Source organism: Sinohyriopsis cumingii, chromosome 5, assembly GCF_028554795.1.
Source record: "Sinohyriopsis cumingii isolate HCF-2022 chromosome 5, ASM2855479v2, whole genome shotgun sequence".
Lineage (NCBI taxonomy): Eukaryota > Metazoa > Mollusca > Bivalvia > Unionida > Unionidae > Sinohyriopsis > Sinohyriopsis cumingii.
This window is the reverse complement of record NC_142965.1, coordinates 55791556-55819279: the sequence shown is the minus strand read 5'-3', so window position 1 is coordinate 55819279 and position 27724 is coordinate 55791556. Positions and strand designations below refer to the sequence as shown.

At 36.8% G+C, this 27724-nt stretch overlaps 1 protein-coding gene and 1 long non-coding RNA gene across 10 annotated transcripts in view; one reads left to right on the top strand and one right to left on the bottom strand.

Annotated features, from left to right (window-relative positions):
- Positions 1 to 27724, bottom strand: part of LOC149799218 (uncharacterized) — a 65098-nt gene that overhangs the window by 27881 nt on the left and 9493 nt on the right. Inside the window, exons 1-2 of one of the 5 annotated variants that reach the window (XM_089958490.1) lie at positions 22063 to 22199; positions 8731 to 8787 (exon numbers count right to left, since the gene is read on the bottom strand). In XM_089958490.1, coding sequence (XP_089814616.1) covers positions 8731 to 8787; positions 22063 to 22143 — 138 coding nt within the window. In that variant the 5' untranslated portion in view covers positions 22144 to 22199. Of the gene's footprint in view, positions 1 to 8730; positions 8788 to 12302; positions 12491 to 20958; positions 21159 to 22062; positions 22200 to 27724 lie in introns of those variants that run through there. The other 4 variants (XM_089958493.1, XM_089958491.1, XM_089958492.1 and 1 more) reach the window with 4 other exon arrangements.
- On the top strand, positions 43 to 26536 carry LOC149799219 (uncharacterized). 5 transcript variants are annotated; one of them, XR_016421107.1, is made up of 3 exons: positions 43 to 222; positions 18699 to 18803; positions 26108 to 26536. It is a non-coding gene; the product is annotated as an uncharacterized LOC149799219 (long non-coding RNA). The 5 variants fall into 5 exon arrangements; XR_016421108.1 differs by lacking the exon at positions 43 to 222 and adding an exon at positions 14692 to 15040; XR_016421109.1 differs by lacking the exon at positions 43 to 222 and adding an exon at positions 15199 to 15532.

Here is a 27724-nt window from a genome sequence, read left to right as displayed (position 1 = left end):
CCTCATGCTTCTTTCACATGTAAATAAAACATATTCACCAGATGTTGCTACTATACATTAGCTAACGTATGAGAAAATCACGGATGAAATAAGTCAGCTTTCATATTTAAAAAGTATTCGAAGGTTATGTCTATTAAAATATCCTATACGAAATATGTATGCCATTTAATAAAGCTGGAAAATGAAATACTACCGGTGAACGTTTGGCTGATGACTATTCAAGTAAGTGAAATTACAATACTGTATCAACATTAACTTCATAACTATTTGCGTGATGCAACATAACTCGAACGGGGCTAGACATGTATCCTAAATACCGAATAGTACTCATGCCATTGGTAACTAACGATTATATGGTTTACAAAAGTATGAGTCAACATTTAAATTATAGTTATAGTCGCTTATTCCTTCCATCTGAGGGTGACCGAGTGGTCTAAAGCGCTCGCCGTTACGGACCGTTGCAATCTTGCCTCGGCGTGGGTTCTAGTCTCGGGTTCGGCTAAAGTGGGTATGTGAGAAAGCTTGCTGGTAGCTTCTTGTGGGTCGGTGGTTCTTTCCGGAATTTTCCCGGGTTCTTCCTCCACCATTTATACTGGTAGCCATGTACAGTCTATCTTGTGCTGAAAAATGGCGTTAAATCCTACAACAACAACCTTTCAATTGCGTGCATTTATAGTTTCAACGAGTTATACCCAATGATAGAGTACATGAAGGAATTATATATATATATATCGGCCAGCGAAAGTATGGATGATACTTTTCTGTGCCTGCAATTTAAGGTAAGTTCCAGAGATAATTCTGAGACTCTCCGACGCATGAAAATTGATAGAGTTCCTAGCAACAAAACATATTTCATATTTTTACGTGCGTATGCGTATTTGTATATTTGTGTCTGTGTGTGTTTGTAGAACAACGATACGAAATATCTCATCTTTTCATCGTGCTATTATTATCCCACATCATACGACTATTGTACCACATCATGCAACATTCTATAGCGTCCCACATCATACGACATTCTATTGCATCCCACATCATACGACTATTGCGTCCCACATCATACGACATTCTATCGCGTCCCACATAATACGACATTCTATTGCGTCCCAGATCATACGACATTCCACTGATACTATAGTGCATGTAAACTGAGATTTAAGCGACCACTCTCAGCATCTCAAGGCTTTCTACCAAGGGAAGAACGCCTCGTATATCTACGGAAATAGTAGAACTACTCGACTAAAACACGGATACGGAGGCTATATTGCTCGTTTGGTTTGGCGGCAAAGAACTGATAAATTATTAATTAGCTAACCGAGTAAATTTTACATTATAAATTGAACATATTATTCAACAGTCTTACACACGATGGTGCTACTGAGGGATCCGCTCTGGGAAAGGCCAGGCATGTTGACTGAACCAGACTTAAACAGTAACGTTTGCGGTGGCGTTAATATGGTAAAACAGGACGTTTTGAACAGAGCGACCTGGGATCTGGTAAAGATTCTGCATCTTGTTTTTAGTCATAAGGACAATGTTGTTATGTACTGGTCTGGTCTGGTGTTTACTGACTCCATAGACTACCTATTTCTCGCGTACTGGTCTGTTGTTGACTGACTCTATGGACTACATTGCTCTCGTGTACTAGTCTGGTGTTTACTGACACCATAGCCTACCTTTTTCTCACCTACTGGTCTGTTGTTGATTGGATCTATAGACTATATTGTTTTCGTGTAATGGTCTGTTGTTGACTGCCCTGTGAACTACATTGCGCTCGTGTAGTGGTCTGGCGTTTATTGACTCTATAGACTCCATTGTTCTCGTGTAATGGTCTGTTGTTAGCTGACTATGGACTCCATTGCTCTCGTGTCGTAGTATGATGTGTACTGACTCTATGGACTACACATTATTCGTGTACTTGTCCATTCCTTACTGATTCAAGAGACTTTTTAACTAGTTCTGAACCATCAGTGCGAAAGTAAACACGAACACGAATTCTAGCTAAAACTGTTCCTTCACATCATTCTCTCTCTCTCGCTCTCGCTCTCTCTCTCTCTCTCTCTCTCCAAACGAAACATTTCATAAATAGCCTAAAAATAGTTTGTTTCCTTTACCTGTTAATTCCCCAATGTAGCTGTCACCACCCAAAACAACCACAAGAGTCTGGTGGAGAATCAATGGTACTGGTCATATAGATTCACTATGAAATCAGGATTTAGCTGTAATTCATGGAATTACAACCACTGATGACAGTCACCCGATAGTTGTAACAGCTCCCAAATTTGAAATTTAGCGCTTCACCCTATAGCAGAACGAAATTTAAAGGCCATGATTTCACATACATGTGATTATTTCTTCAAGAATAAGCAACTCTTTAAAGTTTGTTCTGTGAGAAAGAAAATATACGAAAATGTCGCATTATAACAGAGTTGACTTCAGCCTCATTTTCAACCTTTGAATGAAACTATTTTTTTGGAGGGAGGGGGGCTTATGTGTAGTATATAAGCATTGCAATTAACAGTGAACATTAGAACATTCGTGTGCATTTCTGGATTTAAAAGTTTTGATTCCTTGTAAAAATGAACAGTAAATAATTCAGTTTCTTTAAATCTTCAGACCACCGACAACTTTTTTTCATCAATGTAATCTTGTTGAAATGTGAGGATTTGAATCTGAATTGGTATAGTGAAAAGAAACCATTATATATGTAGCCGAAACCTTTGTTTGCTTGCTCTACCTGATAATTACTCAATGTACCTGCCCCACCACCCAAGACAGCTATAACATCAATTTAAACAGTGGGGATTAAATATCACTTTTAATACATTACTGGCTATTTCATGCCGAGGAAAGCCTAACCTGTCTGACCTGAGGGGATATCGAACCCACAACCCTTGAAGCACGAGTCTAACAATCCTACAATTGAGCTACCGCAGCTCCCTCCCCTGCCTCATAAAAATAGTCAGAAACGGTCGAAGCTGTACGAAAATGACAATGTATATACTCGCTATAAACCGAGTCCAACTGCAAACTGCACAGACTGAGATCTGTCGTCGTTTCTGTCATCGAAAGATCTGGGTCCATACACTTTGTTAGGAGGAATCGGTAGAACAAGAGCACATACCCTAGTCTGAAGGCGCATTATGCACCTGTACTTCCCAAAAGTGGTTTATAATATTTTGGGAGACATGGTAGGCTTTATAATGATATTCTTATCTCCAGTATTCTACACAATAGCCCTAAAGATATCTGCTCAATGCTTGCCCACGCAGCTGATCCGGTACAACATAAGGGATGAAGCACCAGGGGTGCAAAATTGAAAGCGCTAAATCATTTTCTTGTAATTGATAAAGGTTGATTTATTGCTTTATAGCTTTACCTGCGATTATCGTGATGTTTCATGCGCAGTTCCTTCCTATACCTCTTGGAATTTTAATCCCGTCAGATTTGTTACAAAATACAAATGGTGCTCCAAGGCAGCCATTCCAATGGACTATCTAGCATAGTTTACGAGAAAAAGTCACAACTGCTGGTACGTTAAACAGTGTTCAAATATTGTTGCAACAGTAAATTTCGTTGATACAACGCTAAATTGTTGCCGCTGCAACGACATAATTGACGTCGCAACGGTATTCTTAACAATATCGTCGTTGCCTCGGTATACATACAACGCTGCAAAGATATTCACCTTGCATTGCAAAGACATTCAAACACCGGAACAAAAGTAGCTATTGTTAGTCCAGCGGTTTATATTATTGTTGTAATGGTAAGTTGTTTTGGATGTTGCAAATGTTCATTTTGCAACTGCAGCACTGCAATTTTTTTTTAATTATCTTTGAAACGGTTCATATTATCGTTACCATGGTAGCATTGCCCTTGCGATAGTTTACGTCTGCGTCGATAAATATTACCGTTACGACAGATTTAAATATCATTGAAATTACACAAGCATCGTCGCTAGCCAAGGTTCCGATATGATAACTCTACGCCTTGGCGGATCGAACAGATGTTTTAGTGCTTTGTACTAGCGACATTTATTGGATTTCATGAGTTACCTCCCTTAGTATGTAAGGTCAACTAACCAATAGGCCTAGCGTTTAACAACGGTACATCAGTCACAAATGATGGAGGCAATAGACTTTAAAAGAATACTTTGTAAGTTTAACATCGAAAGTATGGTCACATGCCAGAGGGAAGTCATTACGGGTTTATTTGAGTGAAAGGTATTTGTACAACAATGACTGGCACTGGAAAATTGCTTATTATCAGTCCATTCCAGTTGTGCTCCCCTTGTCTGGATCGCGTAGGAACGGTGTTTAAATCTGAAATTCACACACATGAAGCACAGAAATATCTATTCGATACGCCAATGGGTAGATAGGGTTATCATATCGGAACCTACCTTGGCTAGCGAAGATGTGACACCAGTTTTAAACTACCGTTGTAACGGTACATATTACCTTTGCTAAGGGCCAAAATTACCATTCCATTGACAACATTTAGCATTGCAACTATAGTTGGGTAGCATTACAACTACAGCTGGATACTGTTTCTACTATAGCTGGATAATTTTACAACCATAGCTGGATAATTTTACAACTATAGCTGGATAATGTGACAACTATGGCTGGATACCGTTACAACTATAGCTGGATACCGTTGCAACTATAGTTGGATACCGATGCAACTATAATTGGATACCGTTGCAACTATAGCTGGATACCGTTGCAACTATAGTTGGATACTATTGCAACTATAGCTGGATACCGTTGCAACTAAAGCTGGATACCGTTACAACTATAGCTGGATAATTGTACAACTATAGCTGGATACCGTTGCAACTATAGATGGATACCGTTGCTACTATAGCTGGATACTGTTACAACTATAGCTGGATACTGTTACAACTATAGCTAGATAATGTTACAACTATAGTTGGATACTGTTACAACTATAGTTGGATACCGTTGCAACTATAGCTGGATTCGGTTACAACTATAGCTGGATAATGTTACAATCATAGCTGGATAATTTTACAACTATAGCTGGATACCGTTGCAACTATAGTTGGATACCGTTGCAACTATAGTTGGATACCGTTGCAACTATAGCTGGATAATGTTGCAACTATAGCTGGATACTGTTACAACTATAGCTGGATACCGTTGCAAATATAGCTGGATACCGTTACAACTATAGCTGGATACTGTTACAACTATAGCTGGATACTGTTACAACGATATACGGCAGGAAGATATCGTTAGTTTTTACCCTTCTCACACTCCATAATTTAACATGTTATAAAATATGACTAGATTTTTTATATTTGACAATGCCGAGGAGTATGAAGATTTTAGAAACTAGCGTTTATGTAACATAGTCGAATATCGGTCACTTGAGTAACTGGCACCAGTCAAAGGAAGCCTCAGTTTTGACGTGAATTATTCTTTTGGCTCGATGAACCGTCAACTTGAAAATATATTTGAACCCTCACAACTTCTAAATACATTTTTACATAACCTAGCAAATAAAATAAGACGTTCTCCGCCTGACATTTAGACAGGTGCACCTTGTTTATCGGAAAAAAAAACTAAAGTAAGTTTTTTCTTTGTAAAGTAACACTTTGTTCTGCACAGGGATAGGGACTTAGTCAATATCGTTTCTTACTGGCTTTGTTGTGAACAAGGAATTCCTGATTTTATTTTATTGCACGCAATGATGTAACACATGAATTATATAAGACAGTTTAATATCGCCATGTGGGGACTCGAAATGAAGGACCCCGTCATGTGGGGACGTTAAATGAAGGTCCCTGTGGGAAAAAATATATACACCCTTTGCAGCCGATTTAAAATTCCTCTGCAACTAAATTCTAAATATAGAGTCCTTGTCGTCTTAGGTTCTAGCTGACCTTTTCACAGCTTGTACATCCTTTTTTAAATATTAATAAAACTGACAGCGTATCAATGCGTATATGCCGGCGCACAGCATTTTTTTAACAAATATTTAACATATAGTTCTTCCTGAGAACAGTACACTATCATCAAAGTTCAGCTCATAATATGTCAGACATTATCATTCATCTTCGCCTGAAAGAAATATAAAGTATACACACTTTGTCTGGCCCCTGTGGCTACGTAAACGGCACACGTATGTTAGCATTTTAGGTGTGGTCACCAAAAATCATATGGATTGGAGGTTTGAAATAAATAGATCAACTCTATTTTTTTTAATGTGCCTTTTCAGAATCAAGCTGTAAGATTTTCTATATTTATTTCAAGATTGATTTATAAAAACTCAAAAACCCTATATGCGGTATATAAACTCAACATAGCATTTCAGTTGTGTCATGCTGTTTTAAACAGAATAAATAATGGGATGGACAAGAATGTTAAAAGAGAGCATTTATGGACAGACGAAGACAATATCAACAACAACAACAGCAATCAGTGGATCTCGTACACATACCTGGCGGCATGTAAGACTTGTAAATTGTAACTGACATGATCAAAGAACATGTGTCCAATTAGAATAAATACGAGTATCCACAATTCTTTTATTATTTGGTCAATGAGATCAATTTCTTGAATATTATCAATTCAGCGGTAAATAAATTGTCCCTCTGGAGGCGCTTTTCGATAGTATGTACTTTTGAAAGAGGTACAGTTTAAGGTAAAGATGTTTGCATTTCCAACATGCAAAATAGAGAAAATGCATATTTCTGCGTTACTTTCATGTACTGTGGCTGAAATATCTTTGGATATTGTACTTGTGGAAACTGTATATGATCTAAGCACGCAGCTAACCGAAATGACTGCTTCCCATGTACTCAAAAACTCAATCTGAATTAGTCTAAAATACATGTTCTTGAGTAGTTATTAAAATAGGGAAAATGAATTTTGCCAGACTAGACAATAAAATACAAGCTTCTGAAAGTGCAATGAATGAATTACTAAATATATAAATGTAAACAAGATATTGGCTCTTTTGCATTTAAACTTTACCTCTGAAACCCATGAAGTGAAAATGAACAGGAGGAGTTAGCAGTGTTTTCATTCATAAATGCACAACTGGAGTAAGGCCAAGCTGTATACTCTAGAACCCATATTGCATCCATCAATCATGCACCAAACAAAGGAAATTAAATGTTCTGTTAACATTACCGAAGATATACACTGTCTTTTTTAAATATCCAGTCTAACCAGTGAGGAAAACCGGGAAAATTATTTTCCTGTAGAGCGCTACCTTTACTGCAATGAAAATTTAAATGATTCAGCAGTAAATGAATTGTCCCTTAAATTCATTAGAGTTTGGATCATTCAGTTGTGAAAGAGTTGTCCCTTTACTGTAATAAAGTTTTAGCCAAGTAAAGGCAGCCAGTATTACACAGGCAAATCACAAACGATGATGCTACGTATTTGTGCAAACGCTTCTAACTTTTACATTCGTTAAGAAAATTAAAGACGTCCTAAAATTGTGAAAAGACGGTGTTTGTTTGGATTTATCAAACAATGATTGCTTCATTAAATTAAAGTGATCAGACAGAATACCGTTATGAATTGAACTCCTTGACTGGATTCATAACATCAATAAACTTGGGGAAAAAGCGAATATCCATTGCATGGACGACCTTAGCGAAGCATACATACGTTGGGTGTAATTGCTTTTCTGGCTTGGTGATTCCATGAATTCGTTACAATATCAAGTACACAAGACGTTCGCATAAATACACAGGTATAGTGTAATTAACGAATAACTTCTAATAGTCAGTGTTAGAAGACGATGCATTTGAACCAGTTTTAATATTTGCTACAAAGGTTTGGAAAAAAAATGGGTAATCACATGAAAATCAATTTGTCATGCTCTTACACTGACTAAAACCGTATCGAATGGGTCATAGTGTACCTGTTTACAACTTTTGGGAATCGTATTGTATATGTGTAAGACCTTTGTGGATCAGAATGTTCATGTTTACTTTGTGAATCAGTGTACATCATTCCTAACTTTGTGAATCAGTGTTCATGTTTACATTTTTGAATCAGTGAACATGTTTGCTAACTTTGTGAATCACCGTGCGTGTTTACTGACTTTGTGAATCAGTTCATGGGTTTGCTATGCATCAGTGCACATGTTTACTTAGTGAATCAGTGTACATCATTACTAACTTTGTTAATCAGCGTTCATGTTTACATTTTTGATAAACATGTTTAGTACCTTTGTGAATCGCTGTGCGTGTTTACTGACTTTGTGAATCAGTCATGGGTTTGCTATGCATCAGTGCACATGTTTACTTAGTAAATCATTGTACATCATTACTAACTTTGTCAATAAATGTTGAAGTTTACTACATTTTAGAATCATTGTACATGTTTACTAACTTTGTGAATTAGTTTACACCTTTACAAACTTTGTGAATCAGTGTACATTATTGCTAACTTTGTGAATCAGTGTTCCCGTTTACTACATTTTTGAATCAGTGTACATGTTTGCTAACTTTGTGGATTTAATGATTCATGCCACATTATACGTCAATTGCTAATTGCATAAACGTTTCAGTGAGTGATGACACCTGGATTAGACAACATTTTTGATGATACACATCCTAAAACCAATTATCGTCATCATCGTTGTGGATTCAATTAAGTACACCCTTTAAAAAGAACATTGCTAGATACTAGACCGTCTTATAACAGCTTGTAATATAATAAAAAAATATGAATTGTATCTCACCTTTTGTTCTAGCAGCCAATCCAAACACTTCTGTACTTCAGACTTCGCCATGTTTCTCTGAAAATAAAAAATAAAGACCAAACTTGAATGGTCTCTGTTTTAAAGAAGAAAAACAGAAAACCCCAAAGAATAATGCAGGCTAAACTACTTCTGCCTCGTAGAACAAAATCAGTGCCACCAGTGCCAACACTCATAAAAACAAAATCACCACCGCGATCTCGAATAAAACAATGGATGCGGCTACCACCACCACCACCGCCACTACTAGTGCTGCTCAATAATATTTCTTGTTCTAAAACTAATATATATATATATATATATATATATATATATATATATAAAGAACATTGCTATGTAGTTATAGCGCCCCGTTTTAAGGCATTCTTAGATTTTTGTGATTACTCGCCTGATTATTGGAATTCGGTGCAATAGAAATATTCTTTTGCCCGAAATAATTATCCAATTACTAGGAGCAAACGTCGCGGAGTAACGTATTAGTGAGTTTCCATGATACCATGGTTCATTAGTAGTGAATTCAGGTCCAAACCGAATGAGTGACCCTGGAAAAATAAAGTTCCTATTAAAATCTAGTGGTGTACATTGTTGGTATAACTGCAGTGACAGTATTTACGGTAGGAAACCGGTAAATTAAACAATGGAATCAATAAGAAGGTACTCGGCAGATACCATTTATGTTGCCATTGTGGCAGTGGTGATGCAGTTGTACTGGCGAAAAGTGCCCGGAAAGCATAGTTTGACTCGCATAAGGTGGCGTAGTTAAAATAGTTCCTTGTGTTATGGGTTAGTTGTATAGTTTCTACGGCGTGAACTGCTGGAGGTACGGAAACCTAACAAAGAGAAACCATATATTTGGCAGGTTGTGAGATCTGTGGTCTTGCATTGATTAGAGTAAAATTTATGTATAGAATGGGCACGTCGGGCTTTCTAATTTACAACTGAAGTTATATGGAAATCTTTGGAAATTTTGGGGTAAACGCTTGACTTCTAGCGGGAATCTCGTCAGGGTTTGACACCGCTCGGTCAGGTAAGGACCCCTGGCTTGTAACAACATATATACCCTTCATATGCTGGTGTGTGATGTAAAAAGCCAAATCAAACCAATCGTCTATTCGGCATCTCTCCGTCACTAAATAATATTAAAGAATGTGTGGAAAACAGTATTTCCTCACATAAATTGACATGTATGCAGCATTAAAACATATACGCTAGATTATGCTTCTTTACGGCTGCTGTGTCGTGGTGAGTAGGGTGGGGGTGTTTGTATGTTTATATAAATCTTCTCTTAATTTTTAAAGCCTGGAAATTGCTTTCTTTTAAAGCCAAACATATATATTAAAATTTCCCCTTCAAGTACCCAACACAGAATGAAAATCAAATATTATATAAATTAAACCTGAGTGCACTTCTAACTGCGAACACGCAAGCCACTTCAATTTGTGCAGGGGCGTATTGTATAGAACTAGCAATCAAACATTACAGTAAGAACTTCCCATGATTATAGTAGTTTTCAAAAAAATTACCGATCTCTAAAGTGCCATATTGTATTTCTTTTCACAACAGATATTTATTTATAATAACTACATGAAAGGTTTGATATTTTTAACGTAATTCCAACGTTCTTCATGTCAATTTTTAACTATCAGGATCACCCACATTCTTTACCTTTCGCATGAAAATGCATTCTTTGCCTCTAAATAAAAACCCTGTTTCGTTTTCTAGTCGTTTAATTAGAAAATTCGCCCCTCGTGTTGCGACAGTTTATCACATCAACAAACTGTATACCACTGAGCAACTGAGGTTCAAATAGGGAAGAAATTGTATTATTTTGTGCGGCATTATCATACATAGCATGGGGTGTTTTGATACTCGTTTACATAGAAATTGCACAATCCTTTCGGAGCCTTCACGAACTAGAGAAGCATAATATGATGAAAACGCTTGCACGGCCTCAACACCGTGTGGGTACATGACATATAGGAAAGGGTTAGATTTTCAAAAGGGATATGTTTTGCATCGGCCTCGATGTCTTTTGCATTTGTTGTCGTCGTTGTTGTTTCTTTTTTCGAGTTTTTTGTTGGTTTGGGTTTTTTTTTCTTTTTTTTTCTTTTCGAAAAGTGTACTATTTAAATGGGGTGCGAGTGGGATTCAACTGAATTCAAACCCCTTTCTAAATTTAATCAAGTTCTTTCACCATGACATGGATTTACGGATACACGACATTACCCTTTACAGTGTCTCACAGTAAGCATGCATGTCACTAAGGTGTGCCAAGATCGACACTTTCACTCACACATAAACAAGAAAATGGACGCCCAACCTTTAAATAATGATAACAAAATATCTGAAATGCCTGAGATTAGCGCATAGAAAAACAGGTGACCTACATGTAGCGTTACTATAACACTTCGCTATCGATATTCCCACACTCCATATGTACGTACCCGTATCATTGAACATTTATTTGGCGGTACCGGATTAATTTCAAAATAAAAGTACTTTACAATAAATCTTCTATGCCACTTAACTGGCAGCTAGTTATATCGACTGCAATTTAACTGCACTTTAAATGTCTCATATCTTTTCACAGATTAGTGTAATTTACTGTTCGGTCACATTTGAAGGAAACTTGATGCAAAAGGTAACATTAATAGTGAATACAAAATAACGAATAAAACGTATGTACCGCCCTCTTACCTATCTAAATCTACAGAGGTAAATGTAATTAGTCGGGATTGGACTTCTAGAGACTTTGCATGGAAAGAAACATATCGACTCTTAAAGTCTGTCGTACCATTATAAAAAAATTTCGTATGTATCAAAACATTGTGATCTTTTTCAAGAAAGCTGGAGTGTTAGTTTGGTTTCGCGCTTTCGTTTCTCATTTCAAATGTCTTGTTCGAATTCATCATTGGCAGACCACGAGCTATATACATGAAATATAATTTCACAGCGATTTGGCAAATGAACTCCAATTATGTACGTGCGCACCGACTAAAATCTCCCTAATATCAAATAGACATTGTCGTGCTAGTCGAAAAGCAATATAGGTGCGAGGTAAATTTAAAGCTACGACACACTACAATAACAGAGCTCCAGTATATGTGAACCATGAAGATCTCTCAAGATCTTAAAATCTTCTGATGTAAGCAATGAAAATCATCTCAAGTATACAATGAAATTCCTGAAACTTATTAGAGAGAATATTTTTCTTTCCACACTTCCTTAAAAAAATTGTAATCTTTTCAAAAGAGAAAGTCAGATGAAGAGAGGAAATGTCTACTTATTTTCTCTTTCATCCAGTGTACGCATTTTCAAGTATTTTTCAGTGTCTACTCGGTGTGTGTGTGTGTGGCTTTTAATGTATATTTAACAATTGTTGTCATATCGCTACGATGTCTACTTTGCGAAAACATATTACATTATTCGTAAGTAAACTTCAGAAAAATACATTTACAATGTTAGTAGAACTGTTGCATAAAATCATACGAACAATGAATCATTAAATATTATTTTGTTTCAAATAACAACACTTTGGATAGCTATAACCATACCTTATTTTCCTTTTCCCTTCAGTGGTCCCCTGTCAAATGCAAACGAGAGAACAGACTAAAACCTATACGCCTGCGACTCTCCCTATCCGCGTCCCACGCTGTTGGAAGTCATTCGCTGATACCCTAACACGAATGAGACGTATTTTGCCATACAGGCAAAATGAACAAACTTTCAGCTACACGTCACTGAATATCTGGGGCGACTGCAGTCAAATTTAAATACGTTACTGTAATCCTGGTCTCGCGTAACACTAGTATGCCTTTATTAGGATATAAAGCTGTCAGCCTACGTCTGATTTTATCTCTTTATTGAGCGCTGTGCATTTCTCAGCTTTTGACAAAATTGTAATCCATGTAACGAGTTGTGCATTCCTAGCTCGCCAGATAGCAAAGCAGCAACTCGTTTTACTTTTCATTTACAATATAAATAAAGCATAGCTGGACTTTCTATGTACGATAACGCAAAATAGATCTCCATTAATTTTTATGCAAAAAATAATTAATAAGCCTCTATAGGTAATGTATGTATGTCCGTATATATATATATATATATATATATATATATATATATATATATATATATATATATATATATATATAATTTTTATGTAAAATCGTCCACAAATGGAACACATTTGTACATTTATTTTAAAGGTTGTTTATTGAGCTATAAGATACTGCCAAGTTCCAATATTGCTTTAGAACAGAACTTTTAACAAACAGCCATCAACATATTATATCCGGGATGAAAACGTTTATCCGGAATGGACATTTTGTAGACGGCACAAAAGTTTCATTGCTGACCAACTATATGACGACCAAAAGATCCACCGACTTATGAGAAGCTACTGGCAGCTTTCTCACATACCCACTTTCGCCGACCCGGTGACTCCAACCCACACAGACAGAGGTGAGACGGGATTGATCAGTAAAGGGAAGCTCTTGTGACCACTCAGCCACTCCGCGGCCCCTACACGCTTGGAGACTATTTACAAGAGATAAAATGTATAAGCTTGATAACAGCTTATCAAAACAAGAATGAAAATAAAAGTGTGACAATTTTTTTTTCAAACTCCATGGAAAGTGTGCGTGTGTGTGTGTGTGTGTGTGTGTGTGATTTGGATTTTTAACGTAGCTTTAACAATTTTTCAGTCATATCGCTATGCTGTCTGTAGTGTGGCAGTGTATAGTGATGTCTAGTACCGGGGCATAATGCCACAGACATGTATCATGATGTCCCACCTAGTGACATTATCCTGACACCAGGCCAACCAGTCCTAACACTAACCTCTTAATGCTCAGTGCATAGAGAGGCAGCTGCTAGTATCATTTGTGTAGGTCTTTGGTATACTTCGGCCGGGGATCGAACCCACGACATCCCGCATCCGAGGCGACGTTCTAACCACTAGGCCACCGGAGCGGTCTCCATAGAATGTATATTGAAGGTGAACAAAGTGAGTCCTTTACATCCAGGAAGGAGGGTTAACTTATTTACACGAGTTGTCATTTAATAATGCATAACCTGATGCAATGGAACGTGACAGGATGAAGAGACTGCACTAAAATAGTACAATATGTACAATATCTGCAACACGTTTAGTAGTAGTGTTAGTAATACTTGTAGTAGCAGTACTTGTAGTAGTAGTACTTGTAGTAGTAGTACTTTTAGTAGTAGTACTTGTAGTAGTAGTAATGGTGTTTGTAGTAATAATAAAAGCAGAGGTCCATCTCAGTATTAACGCTGGCAATAATAGTAGTAGTAGTAGTTGCTGTTGTTGAGGCTGTTTTAGTTGTAGTATTGCCAAACATGATAGGGAGGGGCCCCGAGTGGCCGAGTGGTCTAAAGCGCTCTCCGTTACGGATCACTGCCATCTCACCTCTGTCTGTGCCGGTTCGAGTCTCGGATTCAGCCAATGTGGGTATGTGAGAAAGCTTGCCAGTAGCTTCTCGTGGGTCGGTGGTTCTTTCCGGGGGTTTCCCCTGGTTCTTCCTCCACCATTAATACTGGCCGCCATATATAGCCTATCGTGTGCTGAAAAATGGCGTTAAACCCCAACAACAACCAAACATGATAGGCAAAGTTGTTGATCGGCTGTAAGACTGGAGAGGTAGTAGAGGTAATTGTGACTTGATGCCAATAGTAGTAATAGGAGAAGCAGCACTAGTAGCAGCAGGAGTGATATTAGGTGTGTGGTAATTGGTGTGGTTAAGATGCGAGGTTCAAAACAACTCTGTAGACTGGGCCTCTTTTGTTGTTGTTGTTTAATGAACGTTCCTTGGGGGTAACGATCCATGTAGAGAAACTTCGTATCCTTAGTAAACATTGCTCAAAGCCGTTTAAATACGCCACTGTTCTTTCTCTCACAAACAGGACTGTCTGATTTCTTTATCATTAGCATTTTTTGGGCTTCAAAGCTTTACGATGTGTAAAGATCTTTGTCAACCGTAAATGTTAGGCTTATTTTTCCAGAGTTTAAATGGTCAATATGTGACTTGTTTACCCAGTTCATTGCAAATCAGACTATCTTTCAAATAAGTAATGCGTGGTTTGTGAGGGTGATCACAGGGTATAATGATATTGTACATTAAAACAGCGATAAATAAAAATGCATAACGCTCAGTCCTTTGTTCCCCAGTAGTGAATATAGACAGTGGTGAGAAAAACCCATCCCACCTCATCTGAATGAATTTGCCTTTTTGACGCGCTGCATGAGAGCGGGCTCGGCCAAACCAACCAGGTATGGATTGCACCTTCCTGACGCACACCAGAAGCCACACTATTCATAGTACAGTATTTTATTCGTATTTATTGTTCGTATGTTTCAGTCGGGGCTTTTCCCCTGAAACCCAACTGGGAACGTGTGTGTTTTCTGACCCCCCCCCCCTCCTGCTCATACGGAATTACATCACAATTAATACTTCCACGAATGTAGTTCTAGTCTATTTTTAGAACATTTTTTCCTCTCTCATTTTGGTGGTGATAGAAGAGTTTTATTTATGCATTTTTGGTAGGGATTTAAAGGTAACTGTTTATTCTTGATAATATGAGCTCAGGGTGTTGTTGTCTGTATGTATTTTGGCGACAGTGCACAGTGAGTAATAAGGCCTTGGTGATGATCCGGAAGTGAAATTCGTGTTCTGGTTACATGCTGTTATGTTGACAGTCAATAATCTAAAAAAAGAGCAGGTCAACCTTTGACAAGAACTTCACCGTGAAGTCATCTTTGAAGGTATTTTAGATTAACATATGATTTGCATTGATTGTCACACAGTGGAAAGGTCAGTACTGAGAAACAAATGTAGAGAACGTATAGTAAAATTAATTGTGTACTATGTCCATACCCTGAATGAGACTTCAGAATACCATGTACAGTCGTGTATTAAACGGAGACTAAGAATGGTATAATAGTCTATACCAGGATGGTCAAGCATCTTCAACACTGCGGGCCACATGGACCAAGTATTTATATAGTTTGTGGGATATATATATATATATATATATATATATATATATATATATATATATATATATATATATATATATATATATATATATATTGTATTGATGTCCTCTCACACACACAAAATACTCAGATAAGTAAGTGAGCTTATACATATACACGATCTTTAATAAGAGCGGACAGCAATAAAATGACCCACGGGCCAATAATTGGATCAGTCTGGTGTACAGGACCAAATACCAACTGTATGAATGAATTTACCTTATGAATTTGATACATAATGCAGGGCATCTGTGGTCCGTAACGCAGGGGAACTGCAACGAATCAGTGGTTAGCCAGCCAGATTCATTGTCAGTGGTTTGTTAATTCAATATATATATATATATATATATATATATATATATATATATATATATATATATATATATATATATCCTGACAAGACACCTAACTCCCACTGTATTGACACAAGAGAGTTCTTCAAATGTCAAAATGTCATTCAACACAGTGTAATATGAAATACTTACTTATAGTCGGATCCTTCGTCATACTGTATAGACCCAGATTTGCCGTCACACAACGCGTCGACAGATCTGGGCATACGCAGTTTGTAATAAACTGCCATTGAGCAAACAAAATAGACAATCATCTGCCAACGCATTATACGACAGAAGATCAGGTCAATGTTGTTTGCAAGTTGACCCAAGAGCGAATACAAACGGTAATATGATCAAATTCTATCATCACTAGGAACCCCAGTCATCTAACAATTCATGAAAGATAAGAAAATGATCCATTTTATTGGACTTTCTGGCAAGTAGGTTCAAGTGGAAACGAGTATATCCGTAAATAACGTATGTGTGTATTTTTTAGAATAGTTATCGTTTTTTTAGAATCCACTGTGAACATTAAATCCACACTGTTGTGGTATATACATGAACGGAACGAAAACAAAACAGTATTTATTATCCTTCACGCTTGTTTTCTGTGCATTTTTCACAGATGACTGAAATTAAATATGCCTTCCATTTTAGTCGCTCACGATATATTAGACAACACTCGCAATTTTATCTTATGCGACTGTTTTGTAATCTGTAATGTTCCCATCAGAACGCTTGGCAGAGATTAATTATATCAATCGTGACTCTGTACTAAATAAGTAGCTATAAATCAAAGAAATGTCCTTAATAATCTTACCTAGTTATTTTTGTATATGATAAGTAAGACGGTGACAATAAGAATATCAATTATGAATATAATATGTTCATAAATTCTCAAAAAAGACACCATAAAACATCGGTTTCGCTCCATCGTTTTCACTCAGTTTCACTTTCTGTCACGTATGTCAACTGGTTGAGGTTCGAATTTTGTGGTGAGAAATGACAATATCTTGGACGTTTTCATTTGAAACGATCGAAAACAAAATTCGCTATTAGTGAAACTGGTAATTTGATTATAATGTTCTCCACCTCTTTAAATCCAGCTTATGAACAAGGAACACATGCCTAAAAAATAAGCGAAATTTGGTAATTTTGCCCTGGTTGATCTCACAAACGAATTTTTCTACATCTACATTCCCATGAAGATTTAACTGCCTTAATGTGCCCTTTTGAAGAAATTCTATCCGGTTATACTTTTTTAATTCTATCTAAAATCGACTGGAGAAGAATTTTTCAGGTGATACCGTCTAGAATGTGCAATATTAACACAATATCGTTGTATGTACCCCTTTCCTTCATATTCGCCTACTATTAAAAATATTTATAAAAACAAATATATGAACGAAAAGGTGGTTATGCTTGAACACAGATAACGACCGCTAAAGTTCAAATCGAAAGTATTGATAAAGTTCACCTTTTGTCACTAACAAATAGAACATTAAATGAATAAATGTGTGGCGGTTAGATTAACTAGATCTTTCCATAGGAGACCATCTGTTTTGATCACGTGACAATATGGCGTCGTCTGACAACGTATACCTGAGTGCAACGCAGGAAGCACGAAGCAGGGAACCAGACTATCAGAGCACGAAGTTGCGCATTCGTACCCCGTCGAACAGTTACAGAGTACAGTTTCGCATTCGTATCCCATAGTACCCAATTGTATCCCATCGTACATTTACAGACCGAGATATCTGTATCATCAGGTATATACTGAATGCATAAATAAAAGTAATTCTCGTCCACATAAGCATCCCTGGCTGTTTTATTAATAATACATGATTGTATAGGTCAAATATCCATACAGAAATGTTTTATCTGTAGAAACTTCACCTTAACCAATCTGTGAAGTGTAACCTAAATTCAAATCAATGCAATGCAAACAAAGTATTGTCTTTAAACTAGAAGAGGAAACAAAGATCGGAAATTTATGCCCAATTTTATCCACATTTTATTTTAAAATGATCATAGTTTTCTTGTGTATTATTAGACAAGATCAGACTTACAATGAAATAGCAATTAAGAATTAAACACCAAGCGTTGAGTTGTCTTATGCAATAATAGTTTGCACAATTTATTCCAAAAGCATCCCGTGGTCGTATCTCTGACATTTTTACCTACATAAAATATAGAGTTACGTCATTATACTTACCTAATGTATTGGTGTATACTTATTTTACGGTATGTCTGTGACTGTTGTGTTCCATGTATCAATAGTTACAGTAAAGGTTTGATACTACACACATGTATTTTATATTTACCTATCGGTCCGTATGTTTATGATGGGGTGGAGGGTACAAACAAACGATTACTCACTGTGGCAACTGATCACTGAACAACAGAAAAGTTCTTATTTGTGACGGGCTGAGCAAGAAATGTTAAAGTCATTTTTAGCACGTCACTTGTGGCTATAATATGGATACTCATCCTATATGAATAAACATGTACATTTAAATGATCAAGTCATGAAAACCAAATTGTTTTTATGTTTTCAGGGGCGTAGCCGGAAGGGGGAGGTAGTCGGGCAGAGACGTTGGGAGACCTCCACACGCATCCCCGCGAATATAATTAAACGCGAAGCAACCCGAATATTGTCTTTGGTAAGTTTCGTTACATTTAGTAGGTTAGAATTATGCACTGGTAACGCTTAAATGTACGAGTTTATGGGGGTTTCGTCCCCTGGGGCTCCGTTGGAACCCCTGTCTAACATATTTGCACCCTACCCTCCTCCCACAAATGATATTTCTGGACTTGTGCCATGCTATGATAGAGTCAATGCGTACTTCCGCTTTAATCGCAACCAGGGTTAAGATATTTATGATATTAAATGGTAGACATTCCTGGCTATACAGTATATACGGATGTAAAACAACGCATAGCTCTGCCTTATATTACGAGCATTTGGAAAGTTGCCAGGTTAAATCCTATTCCGTGTTATGTTTCTTAATGTACGTGTGCATTCATGTGTTTCCACGAATAATACAATGTACTCTAGCTACTGAAAATTATATTAACATCACCGCCAATCATGTACGGGTGTTGTTGTTGTTATTATAGGGTTTAACGCCATTTTTCTGCACAAGATAGCCTATACATGGCGGCCAGTATTAATGGTGGAGGAAGAACCCGGGAAAACCCCGCAAAGAACCACCGACCCACGAGAAGCTACCGGCAAGCTTTCTCACATACCCACATTGGCCTGTAAGGTAATATATGGAACTAATATTATCCAGTATGCCATGATATTTTTTGCTTTGGCGTGGATAACACCCGGATGTGCGCAATCTGGAATATATTTAATCAGGTATAGCTTTCCTGTAACATTCATCCATCCAAAAAATAAATTAGTAAGATGGTTCTAATGTTCCAATTATACAAAGGAATTCAAGGATGTATGGGGTTGTACCAATAGCATGTTATGAAGATAGTACTTATGATGCATAGTCACCTCAGACAATCGCTGGACTGGTATTATAGAAACTATTTACATTCAGACAAATAAATTGGTAATAAATAAGAAATACAGGACAAGCCTATCTATATAGGTCACCCAAGGCGATTATGGTGGCATTTAAGCGCAGGCAACCTTTATACTCAAGTTAAAAATGTAATAAATTAATAGTACAAAGGACCTGGCGTCTGTATACAGTCGGCTAATAAAAAGGAAGACCCCTGTAACACGTTTAACTGCAAACCATTTCCATTTTCAGAAACTGTTTCTGGTCACCGACCGATGAAATATCGCACAGGAGTTGCCTACAACTTATCAGCAGAGGTTCATGTTAAATACTGGGCGTCAACGTAATAAAAAAACGAGAGAAAAAAAAAACATGCTTGCATATGTGTGCGATTGAAAAAAATAGGTTACGGTAGATGGAACAGAACTTCCTCATACCAGCTCTGGCCCTATTTAATTGCAAATCGACCAAGTACACACACACACACACACACGTGAATACTATTCAAAATAGCTGTTGCATCATAACGGTGCATGTACAGGGCTGTTTTCCACATTTAATCAATTTAGTATTATATACTCGTAAAGGTGTGTATCTCCCACAACTGCCATTGATCAAAGCAAACTGCATGCATCGATGAATTTCAAGCATGTTATAACGCGTTGCCCAGAGGGGTTCCTATAGGTGTCAGCGGTATATGTTTTGCTGACAAGTAACTATCATAAAGAATGTGTGAGATATATAACCATCAAAGGCGAATTCAGGGGTCTGACTGTCATTAAGTAAAAATCATATGGACAGAGACAGACAGACATGCACGGAGACATAGATGTTGTTGTTATTGACGAATATTCGTACTTTCTTATTACATAATTTTAGTGATTTTTTTTAACAATACCACAAACACGGGGGCCCGGAGTGGCTGAGTGGTCAAAAAGCGCTCTCCGTTACATATCACTGCCATCTCACCTCTGTCTGCGTGGGTTCGATTCTAGGATTTGGCCAATGTGGGTATGTGAGAAAGCTTGCCAGAAGCTTCTCGAGGGTCGGTGGTTCTTCCCGGGGTTTTCCCGGGTTCTTCCTCCACCATTAATACCGGCCGCCATGCACAGCATATCGTGTGCTGACAAATGGCGTTAAACCCCATAACAACAACAACAACAACAACAACAACCACAAATATGTCCGTGCCCCGTCAAACAACATGTTTGCATCAACTTAGATCTTAAGGATTTTTTTGCAACCTAGATAAGAAAGAAAAATAGAGAGACAGATAAAACATAATAAACATGCTTACCGTTTTAGAGTACATCCAATTAAATCAGTATGCATTCAAACAAATCATTATACAAACAAACCTATATTCGTTGTTCATTCAACAAAACAACACTCGTGAATTCAACTATTTTTTGCTATCTTTCTCTTCTTTGTTGATGAAATGCAAAACTCTTACGAGATTTCATTTATCTTCACTTTTTTTGGTCTTAAAGTGGCAATGCACACATGTCCTAATCAAAGCAAACAGTCTTTGCACCGCCATTTATGGTATGCATTTACACGGAGTGTTATGCATTCATTCACATCGCCTTCAAATGTATTATGCATATTTTGTATACGCAGACTCGGTTTTCGTCGTGTTGATGCCATCCCACGCTCGTGGCAATATAAACTTTACAACCACACAGGCAGTACATAACAGTTTATGCACCAACTTCGCAAAGGTCCGAATTTACATGAAATTTAGATTTTTGTTTCTCTATACGGATAAACTGCACTGATTATCTTATTTAAAAATATCGTATAAGAGTGACACTTACTATTGAAAATTCCCTTATGGTGACATTGACATGACACATAAAGTAATAGATGATATATCTTTTGGGAACCGCAGGACCCTAATAATTATCAACGTTCATAGGATTATAAATGAAGCGTTCTGTCTCGTCGTTTATGTCCAGTATAAGGTTGGATTGATTCAATACCGACGACCAGCTAGCTATGTGCATTTAAAGATAGGTACTGATTGATGATAGGTACGACAAGGACCCAATGGAAAAGCTTTAATTAAAACCTTAAGGCAAATTTTCCAAGACTGGGATCTTGGCCCCATTGTAAAAGGGGCTAACGAGCATGTTGGGAAATCAATAGACTAGCTTCAAACGGTAAGTAACTGTTATGTCTCGCTTCCCATTAATGTGGGCTTGGCATATATATATATATATATATATATATATATATATATATATATATATATATATATATATATATATCCTTCTTGAAGGCCGCTGCCGCTGCCATGAATCGCTTACTTTAATGCGCATGTCCGACATGTAGGTAGCTACTGTCGCGTACACAAAAAATCTTATCTTTTATCCGGAATAGTGTGATGTATATGCCTTACCTTGCGCCTTCGTTCCCAACAAGAAATTAGTCCTTCGGCCGTGTCTCTAAAATAAAACCACACTAAAATTACAGTTAACATTTTAGGCTGTCTTAGTGAGTTTGTCAGTCCTTAAACGCACCGTCGCAAGGCTGTTATGCTGTCCAGATTCGAAATTCACTGTGGCATACACATGCTATTCGGTTGTATTAGTGTAGATAAAAACCGAGTAAGGGCGTCCATGCATGTGGTTTATTGGTGATGTATAATGCATTAGTTCGTTTAAGTGTTTTGAAAAAAATTGTTTATTATCTTGAGGTAAAAGGACAAGCTCGGGTATTCAGTCTGCTATATTAAGCCGTCTTAGTACGACGCAAAATAGTTTGGTTTAGTATGCTACCCATATGTGAGGATAGGCAACTGATTCAAAACTTTCAGCTATGTGGGTATCATGAGATAGAAATGAATATTTAAGGCGCTCTTAGAGCAGTTTTATTTCATATTATATTGACAAAGTCAAAGTAAGCCTTCCAGAGATTAGGCCTACCCGTTTATTCTGCGAAATTCACGTGACACTGTATAATCAGTTTCCTTTCATTTTTTAAATGGAAATATTAGATATATCACAGAAACGTGTAACTGAACTGAGGAGGCATAGACTGCAACAAAAAAAGAATATTGTTTCTGGTCTGGAGAGCGTTCACTTTGACTTCCATAGTGTGTGTGTGTGTGTGTGTGTGATCTGGATTTTTAACGTAGCTTTAAAAAAAAATCAGTCATATCACTACGATGCATGCAGTGTGACAGTTTATAGTAATGACTAGCACTGAGGCATCATGCCGCAGACATGTAGAGTGTAGTTGATGTTTTACTGTTTAATTTTAAGAACTGCAGAGAATGTCGTCATGCTTAGATGACACAATGTCAAATGCACAGACGTGATTTTTTACATTTTCTTCTAGGATTAGGTTAGGTTGACCCACTTTCAAGGCTCTCTCGTTGACTGAACAATAGTTTAAAATGTTAATATTTAATTTTAAGCAAATATGGTCATATAATTTGCATTTACAGTCAATAAAAGTATACCAATGATTGATAATTGAGAGAGGGAGAGAAAGTGGTTGTGTTTGATTTAGACTTTTTAACGTAGCTTTAACAATGAGGAACCCTTTTTTTACAACCACAACATCTCTAGTCACTCTACCAACATAACAACTCCAGTCTAAAACAGTTGTCTCGATATTTAAACTACCCGAATTTAGTACAGCTATTTCCATATTATGCTCATTCCAATGTAATACAGCTATTTCCATATTGTTCCCACTCTTATGTAGTACAGTTATTTTCATATTGTGCCCACTCCAATGTAGTACAGCTAGTTCAATTATTGTGCCCACTCCAATATAGTACAGCTATTTCCATTTTGTGCCCACTCCAATGTAGTACAGCTATTTCCATTTTGTGCCACTCCAATGTAGTACAGCTATTTCCATTTTGTGCCCACTCTAATGTAGTACAGCTTTTTTCCATTCTGTGCCCACTCCAATGTAGTACAGCTTTTTTCCATTTTGTGCCCACTCCAATGTAGTACAACTATTTATATTGTCCCCACTCCAATGTAGTACAACTATATCCATATTGTGCCCACTCCAACTTAACTCACTTGTCTCCATTTTGGAATAATCGAAAACAGAACAGTTGTTTCTGTATTGGAACTATTCGAATGTGTTTTACAATTGTCTACTTTTCAGAACTACTTGAATTTAGGAAAGCGTCTCCATATCGGAACAGCTCGAATGAAGTACAGTCGTCTCCACACTGCAACCACTTGAATGTAGCTCAGTTGTCTCCACATTGTAACCACTTGATTGTAGTACAGTTCTCTCTACACTGTAAGCATTTGAATGTAGTACTGTCGTCCTCATAAATGAAATACTCGAATTTAGTAACAGCTCCCTTCATATTGTAGCTAATCGAATTTAGTACAAACGTCTCCATACTGGAAATATTTTAATGTAGTACAGTTGTTTTCGTACATGGCCTAGTCCATTTTTAATGTTCTCTGTCTTGGAATTATTTCAATGCCGTAATTTGTCGGCGTATCGAAATCGCTAGAATTAAGTACTAATCGAATGTAATGCATGTGTCTCTATACTGGAATGATCGAATGATCGAATGTAATACACCTGTCACCATATTGAAACCACTTGAATATAAAGTGTCATTATATTGGAACGACTCGAATGTCGTACAATTGTCTCCCTATTGGACTTACTCGAATGGAATACCGTTATCTCCACACTAGAACGACAAAAATGGTCTTCAATTGTCTCCATTTTGGAATTGCCTGAGTCACATGACTAAACCTTGGCTTGGTCCTAAGCAGAGACTCCATATGTTCATACGGCTTGGTGGAAAACGCACGATGGAAGTTAACTGAGTGAATAAGTGCATGTGTGCATATAATTAAACGGCTTATCAGCGCAATATCAGTTATATGGTGCCGATTAAAATGTAGTTCTAAAATATTTCAAGTTAAAAAATCTTAAACAACTTTGAACTAAAAGCCCCTCCAAATAATAGTAAACATGTTGTACAAAAAATATAAGGGCAAGAAGGTCATACTCTGTAAAATACATATAAAAGCTACAAATTCATGAAGATTTTGAGTAAACATTTGGTCTCAGACCGCAAAGTCCTGGATTTTCTCAGGTGTTACATCATCATAAAGTTTCTTAATTAATCTAAATAAAAAGGACATATGTCTCCCAGGGTAAAATCAATACACTCGATAAGAACGTGTTCTACTGACAGCTGACATGGGAGGGTATGAGCTCAAGCTGAGGTTCACCCTTCATTCAGTTTGCACGATTCAGGCCTATGTCTTAATACGCGGTCGGTACAATACTGCATCGTCGCTGCGATTTGTTCTATACGATGTTATTATCCAGCAAAGGATTTCATGTTCCAAGGCCTGTCTTAATTTTCATTCTTTAAACTACGTTTTAAAATATTCAATTTAAAAATGGGCGACTGTAGGACAGTTTAAGTTGCTACCGGCACTTTTCTTACCGTAATACCAATGTGACCTGCTGTGAGAGCTCAGAACAATGATTTCTCATATCAGTCGATAGTACAGAATAATTGTTTCAAGACTAATAAACAAATATTATTTTAATAATATTTGGGGTTTTAAGAGGCCATCAAATTTAAGGCTTTCAGTCTGGAAAGTAAACCCAAAAAGATGATGAGGGGCAAGGCGTTTGACAAATGTATCCCTAAAAAACATCCACTGTATGACAGTGTAAGTTTCTTTTTCCTTTCAGGATATAATCATCTGGAATATTGCGATTCAAAGAATTATACTCTGCAAAAGCCAAATACATTGCTTAAATTTTTTGGGGTTAGTTCTTATAGTTTTGCTACCGCAAGTAAAACATCCCAATACTAATGAAGCACATTAATTTAGGAATCATACAATGTGCGCTGGTTGCAAACAATTGCCGGAACATGGGAAAACAGTTCAACCTGTTAGTTTCCAAATCTTACTCGAGTACTCAGACAAACAGTTGCTCATAGCTAACCGTGCCCAAAAGATCTTACTCGAGTGCTCAGACAAACGGTTGCTCATAGCAAACCGTGCCCAAAATAGCGTACTCGAGTGCTCAGACAAACGTTTGCTCATTGTCAGGGAATAAGGCGAGAAAATAATTTGGAAATGCCGTAGAACAATTTTGGTAATTGGTTTCTTATACGCATACAGCGTTACCTAGGGTGACTGGTCAATACATGCATCTCGTCGTAGGTCGCTCGCGGCAAGATACAAATATACTTTACACCTGGTAATATATATATATATATATATATATATATATATATATATATATATATATATATATATAGTTTCCCTTCAAAATACTGTCTTTATTTTAGAAAATTGTTAGTCTGCTATAATTCATCGCTAAGGGCTTCATTTGGACATAAAACAATGTTGTATCGTGTATTTATGGATTTCCTCTCTGCCTTTAATTTATTTCTTAGTATGACCAGCTTGGTATATTTGTAGATGGATGGATTGGAGGGCTTGAAGAACCCGAATGGTGACGGCATGACATGCAATGAGGCAACGTAGCCAGTGACATAAATTCAACAGACTGTGTAGTTGTTACTACATGACAGGACATGCAGGATGGGAATTCAGGATTCTAGAGAAGGACAAGGAACTGTGATGTGGATTCCGAACTCTGAATAAGGACAATATACACTGTCTTACGTTTAAATTAACGTATGGTTGTAAGAACCATACTTATCTCTCCGGGGCACAGGATTGTGCAATTCTGGAAAAGCTCGAGAAATGGTTTTTTAAATTCCGAACTTTCAATAAGGGCGTTTCGGTTACAAGGACATATGGTAGTATGAACCATGTTTATTTTTCTTTGTATAATATGGTTGTGCGAACCATACTTATTTGTCTTTGCATCATATGGTTGTATGAACTATGCTTATTCCTTTGTATATGATTTTGTGATATATATATATATATATATATATATATATATATATATATATATATATATATATATATATATATATATATATATATATATAAAGTTGATGTATGAACCATATTCATATCTTTTATATATGAATCTGTTTTCTTTTTATAACATGTTCGGTATGGTAGTCTTGTATCTTAAAGTCATACTCGAATGTTCAGACAAACGGTTGCTCATAGCAAACAATGTATCAAGTAATCATTCTCACATGATCAGTCACTAAGTAGATAACGTACATAACAGATACACTCGAAAAGAAGCTTTTTCAATACGAAAGGATACTGTACTCTAATAGTACATGCAATTCTGATATTTAATTAATTCTAACGTCAAAACAACTGAACGAGCCAAAAATCAGAAAGCTAAACTGGCCAAACAATGTAAACCTAACGTGTCAAATCATACAACTAAACAGGCTTAAACATGTAAAATTAACATTCCAATTTATCAGCAAAACTGGCCTAATCATGCAAACCTAACGTGCCAAATCACACAGCGAAACTAGCCTAATCACGTAAATCTAAAGTGCCAAGTCTACAGCTAAACTGGCATAATCATGCAAACCTAACGTGCTAAATCCTACAGTAAAACTGGCCAAACAATGTAAACCTAACGTGTCAAAGCATACAACTAAACTGGCTTAAACATGTAAAATTAACATTCCAAATTCTACAGCTAAACTGGCATAATCGTGTAAACCTAAGCAAAAGACAAAATATGCATTATTGTGGTCAATATTGCCAATCAAACCACTTCTTTGAAGCAATGTCTGACTACGACTTTGTTGGTGCTGCAGAAGTCTTGTCAGTATAATAGAGATGAGCCCCATCGGACTTTACTTCCCCTTCCCGTTTTCACGATTAAAGAAAAAAAGGCCGAACGTTGCGTTGAAAAGATATTTGTCACTGATAAATATCACCTAGTAACTTTAAAAGAAAGTGAAAACATTAATTAGTTTATTTAGTTATTAACTATGCTTTTAAGATTTCGTCAACCGGATTAAATATAACTAAAAATCAGGCTATTATACCATATTATATGCCCTTACTCTAACCTTATCCAGTGCATTCACGTGTAAAAACTGGTTTCAATAGAATGCGGAGTACTGAAATTTATGGTGTCCTTAC